At 34.2% G+C, this 14,407-nt stretch overlaps 1 protein-coding gene across 10 annotated transcripts in view; it reads left to right on the top strand.

Moving 5' to 3' along the window:
- The window catches only part of IPO11 (importin 11), a 263,491-nt gene that overhangs the window by 84,774 nt on the left and 164,310 nt on the right, over positions 1-14,407 (top strand). For all 10 annotated transcript variants that reach the window (XR_004486171.2, XM_049707903.1, XM_033437895.2 and 7 more), the window contains exons 17-20: positions 6,463-6,496; positions 6,708-6,748; positions 8,047-8,163; positions 13,538-13,651. Coding sequence is in view for 9 of the 10 variants with exons in the window: in XM_049707903.1 (XP_049563860.1) it covers positions 6,463-6,496; positions 6,708-6,748; positions 8,047-8,163; positions 13,538-13,651 (306 nt within the window). In the remaining variant the exon portion in view is untranslated. The remainder of the gene's footprint in view (positions 1-6,462; positions 6,497-6,707; positions 6,749-8,046; positions 8,164-13,537; positions 13,652-14,407) is intronic.

Raw genomic sequence — 14,407 nt, 5'->3', positions numbered from 1 at the left:
TGTTCAACAAAGGAAAACATAATTAGAGAAATTACAAAATTAAGAAAACATTATAATTGCAGAAGCAGTGATACATTCTAAAAGCAAATAGAACTGATTTTTGGATTTTCTACTTAAATGTTACCTACTTTGTGTAAATAATTGAGAATTTAAATATCATTCTGTAATTATTAAATAGTTTAAGCATCCCATGCTTAAACAAGAGAATCCAGTTTTATTTTACCATGTTTAAATTCTTAGAAGTTTGTTAATATAATAAAACTTAGCTGTTTCTAAGAATACTATTTGCTGGAATTAATTTACTTTTGTAATACCTTTAGAATAAAGCATTTGTAAGATTTAAGTTTTGTTTTCCTAGTTGGAAATATTATTTGCTGTTCTATCAGTGGTATCAGAGAGAAGACATTAAATGCTTCATGAAAGTGTTACAGAAGATTTAAATTTCAGGTCAGTTTTCTGTGGGAAAGAGAAATTTCTTGGATCTTATATTCTTTTTTTAATGAGTCTATTAGGAGAGAAGTGAAGAGAAAATGAGTCATTTAGGTCAGCACTTTAAAAGCAGAACGTTAAATCTGTCACATCAGTAAACATTATTGGGGGAAAAGGGTTTCATGGCCAGTTAAGTTTGGAAAACACTGGACTAAATATTCAAATAATCCTCTTTACTGTAGGACCCATAAGAATCTTTAAAATGTACATCTGTGTAGTGACTATCCAAGGTGACAAAAACATTAATATACAAGGAATATACTTTGAGGAAATGCTGCTGTAGATATAGATTTGCCCTTTTCCTGTATGTCTTCCAGTGGCTGCATCTCATTTTTACACTTTTACAGTTTTGGCCTGCCAGAATTATTTTCTTATAACTTCTTAAGAAGACAGTGTTTTGTAAGACACTAAGTTCATGGTGCATACATTGTGTCCCCCCCCTTTTTTTAAGTACATTTAAGATCAATAGTATATAAGATATACTATTCTAATTTCAACCTGTGAGAAATGCTGGCTAATGAAATGTGGGAAGATACCTTATACATACAGACATACATGTACAAACATACATGAGTGCATTTGTATGTATATACACATATATACACACACAAAGTATATAGATTCTGATGAATCTAAATCTTCTTTGGCTTTCAGAGTCTATGTTCTCTTGCTTGATTGCTGCTGTTATGGAGTTGGGATACATTTAACTAGTTGTCTACATGGCTTCCTAGTCTTATAGCCGTGTTATTACAAGGCTTGCTGTGGCAGAATAGAAATAGTGCAGCAACTGGAGAAAGCAACTTCCCCAGTTGGTATAGGACTCTATAAATTTTTTTTTTTTTTTTTTTTTTTTTTGAGCAGAAGAAGGTTTATTGCAGGGCCAGACAAGGAGAATGGGTGACTTGTGCTCAAAACCCCCTAACTCAGGACTCTATAAAATTTTATAATGTCAGAAGCTACTGGGTAGAGTAAATATCTCTGATAGTTGCATGATAGTGTTGTTTGATCTGGAGGAATATAATGCAAATTGAGTGAAATTTTTTTGGTTTATTTGAAATAGTGTTATAACTTTTCATCAGTATTTAGCAATTAAAACTTGATCTAGGCATAATGGGCAAGCATTTATAATATTGCAGTATTTGGAAACTTTTTTTGTAATAAATGTTGGGAATTTTGATTCGGTGTAAGATAATGCTACTTTGAAAACTTTAACTTCTAAGCTGCTTTTTTTTTTTAAAATTAATTAATTTATTTTTGGCTGCATTGGGTCTTTGTTGCTTCCTGCAGGCTTTTTCTAGTTGTGGTGAACGGGGGCTACTCTTCACTGTGATGCACAGACTTCTCATTGTGGTGGCTTCTCTTATTGCAGAGCATGGGCTCTAGGCGCTTGGTCTTCAGTAGTTGTGGCATGCGGGCTCAGTAGTTGTGGTGCGCAGGCTCAGTAGCTGTGGCATACAGGCTTAGTTGCTCAGCAGCATGTGGGATCTTCTCGGACCAGGGATTGAACCCCTGTCCCCTGCATTGGCAGGGGGATTCTTAACCACTGCGCCACCAGGGAAGTCCCGAGCAGAGGTTCTTAATTTCAGTATAATTGGATTTATTGATTTCCTTTTTTTGATTTTGTTCTTTTTGTTTCTTGTTTAATAAATCCGTTTTCTTCACACGTGGTTCTTTATTCCATCTGGGATTTATTTTTCGACATGATATCAAGTAAGATTCCATTTTTATTAATTTTTTATAAGGACAACAGTGGTACAATGCTTTATTGAAAAATCCATTAAAAAATATCTTCTGCATGCTTTCTTCCATCCCTCTTAGAACATGTTACTTAGTAGATGCAGTGCTTATGGCAAGTTTCAGATTTGAGAATGTTGTTACCACAGTGTAAACAGAATGACTAAATTTTAGGTGAAAGGAACTTTCTTTTCCTGGGAACCCCAGAGGATTCTCTAACCAGAATATTTGATTTACATACTTGGTTTCTTTAGTGGTAAGGTTTCTGATCCAGTAATAACCTTTCAATTTCGGAAATTATAAGTAATTAAAAATTTTTTTTGTTTTACTTAGGTTATTTATGCAACCTTCAATAAAACAAGCAGGAAGCTACTTAAAAATTAGCATCAGTGTACTCTTTCAGCCTTGTAAGAGGCAGTGTATAATGTAGACTGTGGTACAGCCAGAAGGTTTATAGTTTGGGGGTGGGGTGTGTGGGGGTTATTGTCTGTCAGGCAGAGGAAAGGCCATCTTCATGGGCAGGTTGACTACCAGCATAGAAATAGGGAGTTTTTCAGGTGGAAAGCCAGTTGATGGAGTTTAAGAAGGGACTTTGAGTGGCATGTACATGACTGTAGCAAACCCTGAATTCACTGTGGGAGGTGCAGCTGGGATCTGGGCAGAGGTATTTTTAACAAGGTACATTGAAATTCTCCTGTCTTTCCACTCTTCTGCCTTATATGGGTCTCCCAGTTCTGTCACACTTTCTTACAGTTTCAAGTTTTCCCACTTGACCATCCTTTGTGTCTCAAAAAAACTGTTACAGGTTTTAAACTCTGTGTTAGTCTGTGTTTTCACAAAATGAATTCTAAATTCACTTATATTCAGCAAATACGTTGGGTAAGATGTGGAAAAAACCCGAGCGAACTTTAGGGCCAACCCAGTAATTTCCGAAGGAAATATCAAAAATATGTGTTTGAGGGCTTCCCTGGTGGTGCAGTGGTTGAGAGTCTGCCTGCCGATGCAGGGGACATGGGTTCGTGTCCCGGTCTGGGAAGATCCCACGTGCAGCGGAGCGGCTGGGCCCGTGAGCCATGGCCGCTGAGCCTGCGCGTCCGGAGCCTGTGCTCCGCAGCGGGAGAGGCCACAACAGTGAGAGGCTCGTGTACCGCAAAAAGAAAAAAAAAAAAATGTGTTTGAGACATCAAGGTATTAGGGCACTCTAAAACCAGGAAGAAAGGAAACTTTAATCTAGTAACTTTCTTATAGTCCATTTTGGTTTTGTAATGATGTGTGTGGTATCCATATTATATGAAAATGAGCTTTAGAATGTTTTTCTTAAAAGGAGATGAAAATATGGAAGGTGCTTTTTATCCTTTTAGGAAAGTTATTTACATGTGTATTTCAGAAGAAAATATGTAATTCAGTGATCTTGACTGCATAATAGAGTAAAAATAGTACCATAATAGTACCAAGTAATAAAAGAGCCGATGAGTAGGATAATATTATTCATATTAGTATCTCTTTCCATGCCTAGCATGGAATCAGAAAATTAGAAAATGTTTATTGAAAGAGTTAAGAGATAAGGATAAAACATTATAAAATTATTATTCTGTTTCTTTTCAGCAGAGAAATATAATCTATTTCATAATTATTCTCTCATGTTTGCCTTACTTATATTTTCCTGGTGGTCTTAAGTCCCTGAGACATTGCCATTTATTTCAGGTCCCAGCTGCATGCTCACTCCTCTAGTGTGTGGAATTCCCTTCACTGCTATGGGCAGGCTGTAGTAGTGGTCAAGCATTAGGCTGCTCCAAGCCTAGAACTCAAATCAACCACCCTGACAGTTATGCCAAGGCTCATTCTCATGCTGGACACCGGAGTTTCTGGTTACTCTTGCCTTTATGTAGCAGTCTTCTTTGGAAGTAGTGTTGACCTGTGATTTCTTCTTGTTCATTTCTCTGTTGCTGTCATGCTTCTCTGGGATTCTTCCAATGATTCTGATGGCTTGATGGCACTTGTTTGCCCCAGTATGGAATTAGTTTGTTATCTTCTTAGAACTTTTCTGATGTTTCAGCTGAAGGGGTAGGGTAGACTCAGGCTGAGTTACAGTCTAGATATGGTTCTGGATACTTCGGGTTTCATTCTCCTTCAAAAAACTAGGTTTATTCTATGAAAAGTTATGTTTGGAGTCTGGTTAAGGGAAGATTGTTTTTGTTTTGTTTCGTATTCTTGCATTTATTTATCAAGTATATATTGAATCATGTCTTGGAAGTTGTGTTAGAAGATCTTCTGCCAATCTTCTGTCACAGTCCCCAACTATTCATTCTGTAAATTCAGGTCCTGATTTTTTTTCCCTGTTACTTGTGAATTGCTGCAAAGTTCATTGTCTCTATGCAGTAAGTACTTCCTATTTCTTTTATAGCTCAGGAATAGCTAATTTTGTTCTTATTTGTGTTTGTCATATTTTAAATGCTTCTCTCTTTTCTTAAACTGTGTGCTTTTTGTTTTCCCTTATGATCTGGCTTCCTAGTCTTGCAGTTAAGCTAGAGTGCATCATGATTAATTTCATCTTTTTCTCTGCATGCAGTACTGCACTGACTTCTTCCCTTTGTTAGGAGGGAAAACACAGATAGTTTTCATTCAGATGTCTCTTTCCTATACTTATTTATGTAAATGTCATCGTTATGGGTTAAATGCATCTCTGGTCCTTTTGTGGAGGAAGATCAAGAGAGATTTAAGGGTTAGTGTGCTGACAGTTTGATTTCCTTTTGGGGGGCACTTTCAAGTCCTGGTGTTTGTGAATTAAATTATTGCCACAGTGCCAGTTATATGCCTTACACTGTACTAAATGCTGACAATTTGAAGATGACTAGAAATAGTTCATGTCCTCAGGGGGATTATCCTGTTCTTAAGCTCTTCACATTAGCCATTTTTATTGATAATTATTTAATATCTGGGTGTTTTTTTCCCCTGCTAGATTGTAAGCTTTTTGAGGACAAGGACTAGGTGTGTCTTACTCAGCATTTTTTCCCACAGCACCCAACACAATGCCTGGGAGTTATAGTTCTTTGTTGAATATTTTTAATTGCATGAGTATGTCATCTTTTCATTAGGTCATTTCATAGTAGAACACTTAGCATAGTGCTTTGCATGTATTGGATAATCAGCACATTTGTTAAATCATTAAAAAATCTAGAAATATTCATATTACCTTTAGAAACAGTGAATAAAAAGAAAAGGCAGGTGAGAAAACATCTGCACTCTAGGTCTTAGAATCTGTGGATTTGGAACTAGAGTACTTAACATTTGATGAATATGCCTAATCAGCACCTCAAGACCTCAGAAGCTCCTATAAAATGATCAAAACTGTTTCTTTGTGGAAAATGGCTGCAAAGGAAAAACCAGTTGCTGTTACAGGTGTGGGAAGCATAGCAGCAATCTAAGAAAGTAATGGCTCTTAGCCAGGAAATAAAAGTTTTAGATACATTATTTTACAGAGCAGTGTATAGCATTTAATCATGGCTTGAGTTCATGTTACTTGGTGTGGAAACTGAGTGTGGTAGCCCATGCCCATTTAGCTGGTCAAGTCACAGGTAAAACTCTAAAAGAAATAGGAAGATTATGCTGTCATGATATGATTTTCCCAGGTAACATGCTGATATACAAAGAAAGTGTGATTTGGCAAGATTAAGAGCTTGTACAAACCTTTCTGTATTTGTGAACTTTGGGATTTAGAAAATATCAGACTTTATCTTTTGGTTATTTCAGGGACTTCCTGTAATTGAGGTTACAAATGGGAATTTGTGTGCTTTTTCCTCCTCCCTCTTCCTTCTCTTCTCCTCCCTCACTCTTCACTTACACATCCACCGGCTTCTCCAAGCCCACCCTGCTTTCCTGCTTCTCTTCTCTGCTTCTCAACCTTCCCTTTCCCTCTGACACCATCTTCACACTCTTTTCTCTCAGTGCCACACTCTCCACAGTGTTATGGCAAATTAGTTTTCTTCCTGGAAGCACTCACTGGATTAAAGACTCCTTTAAGCAAATTATGGGAAACTGAGAAGGGTGGGAATTGACACTATTTTACTTTTTCTTTTTAGTCCTTGCTAAATAAGGAGAATGTCCTTTTATTTCTAGATGTTAATGTACTCTGTGACTTTAAGTAGAGAAAGTGATTTGCAGTAAATTTTTTGTCATTCATTATTAATGATGTTTAGTAATTCTAGAATGATTCGTAATTCACAGTATACTTTCTTTTAGGTCCGTATTGAAACAGCTACCACTCTGAAGTTAAATATCCTTTAAAAACTTTTAAAACACTTCATTGCAAAGAATTTTAACAACAATTTAAAATTGTTACTTATTTTTAAAATTAATTTATGAGGTAGTTTAAAATGTAATTTTGGATTGGTTTGTTGTATTTGGTTTTTACATATACTTTATCCTGATAAATTTCATATATTCTGAATTTCATATATTCTCAGTATTCCTTAACTGCTCTTCACCTGTTGATGATTTTGAGTTTAGAACAGATCAGTTTCTACCGGTAAGAATATTTATTTCTAGGTTTTATAACAATTTCTGCTTATGTCTTTTAGAATGTTGTGTTATTTTATAGCTGAAATTATATATGTAGTATCAGTTATTTATTAAAGTTGCATTGAAAAGTGTATTAGATTTTTTGGAAGTGATTGCTTTTATTGGTAACTTTAATTTGAAATAGTTTACTTTTATTCTGCTTGTTTTTTGTTTAGTTATCTTGTCATCTATTTTGGAGTGGACTGCTGAACTTTTTTTCTCACAATTATAAAACAGTAATTTCACTTCATGTTTGTCTGTTACTTTTCATCCTTAGGTTATCCCCCTCTGTTGTCTGTGTATGTATGTCTATCCTACACTAGATTGCAAATTACTTGAAAAGCAGAATACCAAGTCTTACTCATTTCTTTTTTTCCTTCACTCAACTCTCAGCACCTAGCGTGGTGTTTTCACATAATTGGTACTCAGTGAGCTCTTGTTAAATATGTCAGTAAGGTTGGCGCGTTAGTGTTTGTTTTTCTTGAGAGGACTAAACAAGAAGAAAACTTTATGATAAAATGTCTACTTATATTTCTTATGGGGTCATAGATGGGAAAACTTGTAGAGCAGAAATTTTTCTTTAATAAAAGAATCACTAGGTATTTTTGGATGAAAGAAATATGTTTTACCAATCTATATAAAAATGAACCAGATATGTGAAAGAACAAATGTTTATGTATCTGGCATCCTGTGATTTGTTAACTCCTACTATAATTTTCAAGATGTAGGAGTTAAAAGCCAGACATAGGATTTTTGTTTTCGATTTCCTAATCAGAAATATTCTGTTGTTCTTAGAATTACAAGTATTTATCTACAAAAGTTTATATCTCTGCGCAGCATATGTTAAGGGCCACATGAGACAGCTGGTATGTGATTGCAATAATGGCATTCCTTTTGCTTTAATGAGTAGACTTTGCAGAACAATAGGCATATGTGGAAAACCAATGACAAAGCACTGTTAAAAGTTGGGTTTAGCAGTATAAAATTTATACATAAAACGTTTAGATACAGTTTTCCTCTGAAAACATTACTCAGTGTCTAGATGAATTAAATTCTAAAATGGACACATTTAACAGCAATAAAGAAAAAAATCACTGCCCTAAATATTGGCACCTTGATCATTTTGAAGTTGTATAGGTAATGCTAAGGTTTTGTCTATTTGTCTTGTATTGCTTTGATATTATGATTTAGTTTTATTTCTTATTTCATTATGTAAAAGTTTTTACATTTCTATTCCAAACTTTTATTTTTTCTTTTTACCTACAGTATTTGGAAACCATGTTCACACTACTTTTTCAGTTACTGCAGCAAGTTACAGAATGTGACACAAAGATGCATGTTTTACATGTCCTTTCTTGTGTGATTGAAAGAGTAAACATGCAGGTAATTTTGTTGTAAAGCATGAAAATAGATGTTAGAGGAGTAAGTAGAGTATATATAGAATTCATTAATATCTTTGCTTTATATATGTTGTTTAAGTGTTAAAACATCATTAAAATGATTCTCATAGGTTGTGATTTCAGTTATGTATCAAAATTGACATTTATGCTTGAGTTTTTATAAAATGACCTAAGAAAATTAAAATTAAAAAATAAAAACTTGGATCAGCAATGTAGAGGTGTTTATTAGAAAGCAAAATTATATATCTCTTAGAAAATTCAGTTTATATTTAATAATACTTCTTAAAATTTAGTGTGTTTGAGTGCATAGTCACAAGTGTCTGTCAGCAAATGCAAATATTCGCAGAAGTCTATTATTTGTACCTTAAAAATTGAGTGTGTTTTGCAGTCTAGTTCACATTATATCCATGATTGGTTTAATATAAAAATGATATGTAAAGTTCTTAACAGTAGATTATTATTTAACTGTATTCAGCTTCCCTTATCACTCCTAATCTTTGTGAAAAATTGATAATCCAGGAATCACAGTATAATTTTCTGTAATTTCTTATATCCAAGTTTACCAGTGCATATTTTTATTTGAAAAGCGCTGAGTAAATCTGTGAGGTATTAGGGAAAGATAGTACCTCGAGTCCACAGTCCTGAAGACTGCTCCTGAATTCATTAGTGAATTCTGACACCTTGAACCTGTTTATTAATTCTAAAGCAGTTGATGAAAATTGCTATCAGTTATTGAGTAATGACAAGTTTCCAACTTCTGTGCCAGATGATTTGCATTTACTTCTTACTTAATCCTCACAAAAACCTTTGGGTGGGAATTAGAACGTATTATCTCAAAAAATTAGAGGCTTTAAGAAACTTACCGAAGTTCAGACATCTGAGTGGCATTGACAGTATTCAAACTCAGCATTATAGTATGTTAACAGCAGTTGCAGTTTTGAGTGACCGTTGATCATTTTCAGCAGATCTGAGTCCTGGTGTCTCAAAGTAGTAATATCTTACAGTTTTCTTAACACTTGGGATTCTTATTACATTAATTACATTATTTCATTTTGATATTGGTTTATAAACAACATTGAGAGAGTTTGGTCATTGAGACTGTTTTAAACTTATTTCAAGTCCCTGTCTCTGCTCTTTATCTTGAGCAAGGTCTTTAACCTCGTGTCCCCATGTATAAAATGGTAAAGTTAAAGATAACTCACAAACACAAAAAATGATTTCATGATTGCGAAATTATTACAGATGTTCTGTATGCTTTAGATCACCATACAATTGCAATAAGTTGTTTAAAAATTGATTATATAAGAAAGATTTGGCACATTTTTATAATTTTATTTAGATATCATCTGACTAATGGGAATTTCTTAAAGAATATTTTTTTTTCTTCTTTTAGAAATGTATTTTCTTACCCCCATCTCTCCAAACCTTTAAACCTTTTTCCCCCATTACTCTTGCTTAGTAAATTTAAAAATGCTTTTGTTTTTATCCATACTCATCTTTCATAACACAAATAGCCTAAGCAGCTCAGGTGTCTATATCATTAGTAAATAGCAATAAGATATAGTTATCCAGTAGTACTTTTTGTTTTCAGAATGCAGGTAGGAAAGGGTTACGAAAAATGTTTTTAGTAGATTCTTTAACATTTTCCCGTGTTAACCTTTGAATAACACCATCATTTATATATCCTTCAGCTATCATTTATATATGAATTTGATTTTTGTTTACTAGGTTGCAAACATTTTGAGCCATCTTACAACAGTGCTTTCTGACACATAATAGTTTTTGAAGTTTTAGGGAACTCACAATTTTTATACCATAGCTTGCAATTATTTGAAGATTATATTTCCTCTACTTTTAAAAAGCATAGTTGAAAACCTATAATTAAATTATTCTGGTGCAGGGATCCCATAAATGCACAGTCAGGAAAAATGTGTTAATCATCAGGTGTAATGTCAGGTAGATAGTCTTTGGACTTAAGCATTTCTAAAGGAAAAGAACAAAATTAAAAATTAAAGGGCCAGCGTGAAATAGTAAATGTTCGGTTGAAAATGTTACCTAAAATGAGGTTTCATTAGAGACTTACTTTTTAAATTCCCCTGTGAATGGAGCCTTTGCTAAAACATTTTTTAGGCTGTCACATATTTGATTTTCACATGTTTTTCTTTCTTTTTAATTGTCTCAAAGTATTTTTCTCCCCTTTTTTAAAATTAATTTTTATTGGAGTATGGTTGCTTTACAATGTTGTGTTAGTTTCTTGCTATACAGCAAAGTGAATCAGTCATACGTATACACATATCCCCTCTTTTTTAGATTTCCTTCCCATTTAGGTCACCCCAGAGCACTGAGTAGAGTTCCCTGTGCTATACAGTAGGTTCTCATTAGTTATTGATTTTATACACAGTAGTGTATATATCACGTTTTTCTTAATGTGTTATGAATGAAAGTGGGTATCTCCCTATCTAGAATGAACTAACTCATAAGAGTATAATTATAATGCTCATAGTAGGCACCCCCCCAGCCCCCCATTCTGTTTTCTTTGGAGAAGTGCCAAAAGATGAGAGCTGTTTCGTCTCAATTGTTTAATGCTTGTGGTTCAGTTTCTGTTATAGGGTTATTTAGCCCAATGTCTATAAAACATTCTTAATTCCACGTGTTTTTTAAATATTATATAAATAACTGATAATTGGTCTACCAAAAAACTCATGTTATAATCATTTTCAGAATGTATATGCGTAGTATTTTTTATTTCGCATCATTTCATTGAAAAATTTTAAATGTACAGATAAGTTGCAGTGAATCACTACCCATATATTCTTCACCTAATTTCATCATGACACTTCACCCAGTATATTAGACCTCTCCTTCTTAATTATAACCATGATTAGATTCAGAGGACTTAACATTGATGTAGTACTATTTTCTAATATCAAGTCCATATTCAGATTTCCTCAGTTGCCCTAATAATGTATTTTTTAACCACCTTCCTCCTGCCCTAAGGGAATGTGTTTGGCTTTCATGTCATCACTTTGTTTTCTAATCGCCAGCCCTTTTTTTTTTAACATCTTTATTGGAGTATAATTGCTTTACAATGGTGTGTTAGTTTCTACTGTATAACAAAGTGAATCAGCTATACGTATACATATATCCCCATATCTCCTCCCTCTTGCGTCTCCCTCCCACCCTCCCTATGCCACCCCTCCAGGTGGTCGCAAAGCATGGAGCTGATCTCCCTGTGCTATGTGACTGCTTCTCACTAGCTATCTGTTTTACACTTGGTAGTGTATATATATATGTCCATGCCACTCTCTCATGCCACTTCGTCCCAGCTTACCCTTCCCCCTCCCTGTGTCCTAAAGTCCATTCTCTATGTCCGCCCCTAGGTTCTTCAGAACCTTTTTTTTTTTTTTTTTTTTTTTTAGATTCCATGTATATGTGTTAGCATACAGCATTTGTTCTTCTCTTTCTGACTTACTTCACTCTGTATGACAGACTCTAGGTCCATCCACCTCACTACAAATAACTCAATTTCATTTCTTTTTATGGCTGAGTAATATTCCATTGTATATATGTGCCATATCTTCTTTATCCATTCATCTGTTGATGGACACTTAGGTTGCTTCCATGTCCTGGCTATTGTAAATAGTGCTGCAATGAACATTGTGGTACATGACTCTTTTTGAATTAATGGTTTTCTCAGGGTATATGCCCAGTAGTGGGATTGCTGGGTCGTATGGTAGTTCTATTTTTAATTTTTTAAGGAACCTCCATACTGTTCTCCATAGTGGCTGTATCAATTTACATTCCCACCAACAGTGCAAGAGGGATCCCTTTTCTCCACACCCTCTCCAGCATTTATTGTTTGTAGATTTTTTGATGATTCGCTAACTCTTTTTTTGTCTTTTGCAACACTGAATCTATGAGTGATTTTTGAAATAGTGTCTTTGAAGCATTAATTTTAATTTAGAACATCATATATTCTAATGAATAACTAGGACTGGGATATAAATATTTCATGACTTTCAAATGTAATTGGGTGCTTTGGTTTTGTTACTTACCCTATCTATAATTCATAGCATATACTTCCTTTCTTCCATGCCTTAGAAAGTATTCTCTCTAATTTGTTCAAAACAAAAGCTGGTTTATTTTCCTTATCAGTAGAACATGCTGTTATATGCTGCTTTTAGTTGAATATGAATGCATTAGGTACTCTGAAACCTGTGTCTTTATGTGTTAATTGGTTTGCCTTTATAAATTAATTGGAGGGATCTTTGAGATAGAGCACTTAGCAAAATTAAGTGCTCACCAAAATTAAGTGCTCAATAAATATTTTAATAGTATGATTGAGAATTTATATATAAATAGTCTCTTAATATTTATTCAGTTTTATCTCACTGAAATATTTAGGCAAATGTTTAACTTCTTATCTTTCTGTACCTCCTCCCCCAAACCCGGGGGGAAGAAATCCTACAGTTTTTTCTGGCTACCCTTTTAGTGTATGACGTTCTATAAGCAGAATAAAGAAACTCTTACTCTTTTTGGGAGCATTTTTTTTAATTTTAATCCGTGGGATTGATAGATAGTACTCAAGCTGTGAAAGTCTAGTACTTCTTTTTATCACCAAGGGTACTCTCATCAGATCAGTTCCAAATACTGTGTGACTGTAAGCCTGAAGCTGGAGCACTGTGTCCATTTTCTGTGTGGATCCATTTCATTTTCCAAAAAGCTCAATGTCAAGCTGTGTTGTGCTTAAGGGCATATTTTTAAAACTGGTGAGCTTAATCCATAGTGGAGTTAACAGTTTTATCCTTTGAAGAGGAGTTTCTTCTCCTGTGTTTCTACCATACCTTGTGAACACCTTCACCTTGCATTTATTGTTTTTCATTGTAAGGATTTGTGTGTCTACCTTTATATCCTCTTCTTTTTGGTGCCTAGTCTTCAGGGCCTGATACTTTGAAGATGCCATTAGGTAATTGTTGAATGAATAAGTGCTAACTCTTTTTAAGACAGTATAATATCCAATTAGATAATCTGTTTTATTAAAAAGAACCGGGATGTAACAGCATTTTCTATTAAATTCTAAAGAAATAACTGGCTTCAGTATGTTGTTTTCTATTCCTAAATTTTATTTCATGCAATAAATTTGGTACTTGTTTAAAATTGTTAATATTTACCATGGAGCTTTGTGTCTCTATGTAATGTCTAATTTATCTTTAAAAGGATATGTGCTTAATACATTACATCTAGTAAATATTAAATATTTGCTGCCTGGGACCTATTAGGTCTGTCAGTGTTTCTTGAAGTAAGTCGCCTTCTTTACTAATATAATTCTTTTGCTTCCTCTACTCCTGTTGTGATAGATACGACCATACGTAGGGTGTTTGGTACAGTATTTGCCTCTTCTTTGGAAGCAGAGTGAAGAACACAATATGTTGAGATGTGCTATTTTGACAACACTTATTCATCTTGTTCAGGTAAGTTACTTCTCCACAGTTTCTTAGTTTAGTATTTTTTCTTCTTTAAAATTTTTTTACTGTTTTCATGTGGTTTTTGTCAGTGATAGTAAAAGGTCTTACATTTGTCTCATGTGTGATCTAAACAGTTTAAAAATACCTTTTGTATGTTTACTATGGGCATTTTTTGACATAAAAATATTCTCTACTTTTAAAAGACGATTTCTTTCACTGGATGTAGTTTTCCCCAATGATGGTAGACTTGTGATTTGTGCAGTCAGTCACTTGTTCTTTGCATGCAGCTTCCCTGGTATTCAGAACTCTTATGCATAAAGTTACTCTCCATTTTCACTCTCTTTCCTTGATTTAATATAAAAATTTTCCCTTTCACATATTGGGAAGGCAGAAAAACAGGTGAATTGCTTTTGAGGGAAGGAATGAATTTGATTTTCAGTATCTTGCCTTTGAGGTATGGGGATGTGCAGCAGGAAGAGAGGACCCTAAAATTTCAGAGAGAGAGAAAGAGAGAGAGAGAGAGAGAGAGAGATGGGACTGTAGTCCTCATTTGAACTGTTATAGTGAATTATAGTCTGATGGTGAGAGTATGGTGAGGAAAGCACTTAATGCCAAGACTTAGAATATCTGGCTACAGGGATGCACAAGTGATTTTTACTGCCTTGCCCCAAAGTTTGATAGATTTTTTCCAATGGGGAGTTCTCTTTTGAAATTAAGAATTAATACTATGAAATGTTCTAATAAGTTTAAAAAAATCCTGTC

Source organism: Orcinus orca, chromosome 3 (genome assembly GCF_937001465.1).
Source record: "Orcinus orca chromosome 3, mOrcOrc1.1, whole genome shotgun sequence".
Classification (NCBI taxonomy): Eukaryota; Metazoa; Chordata; class Mammalia; order Artiodactyla; family Delphinidae; genus Orcinus; species Orcinus orca.
Note: the sequence above shows the minus strand (reverse complement) of the source record. Positions and strands in the feature narration are given on the sequence as shown.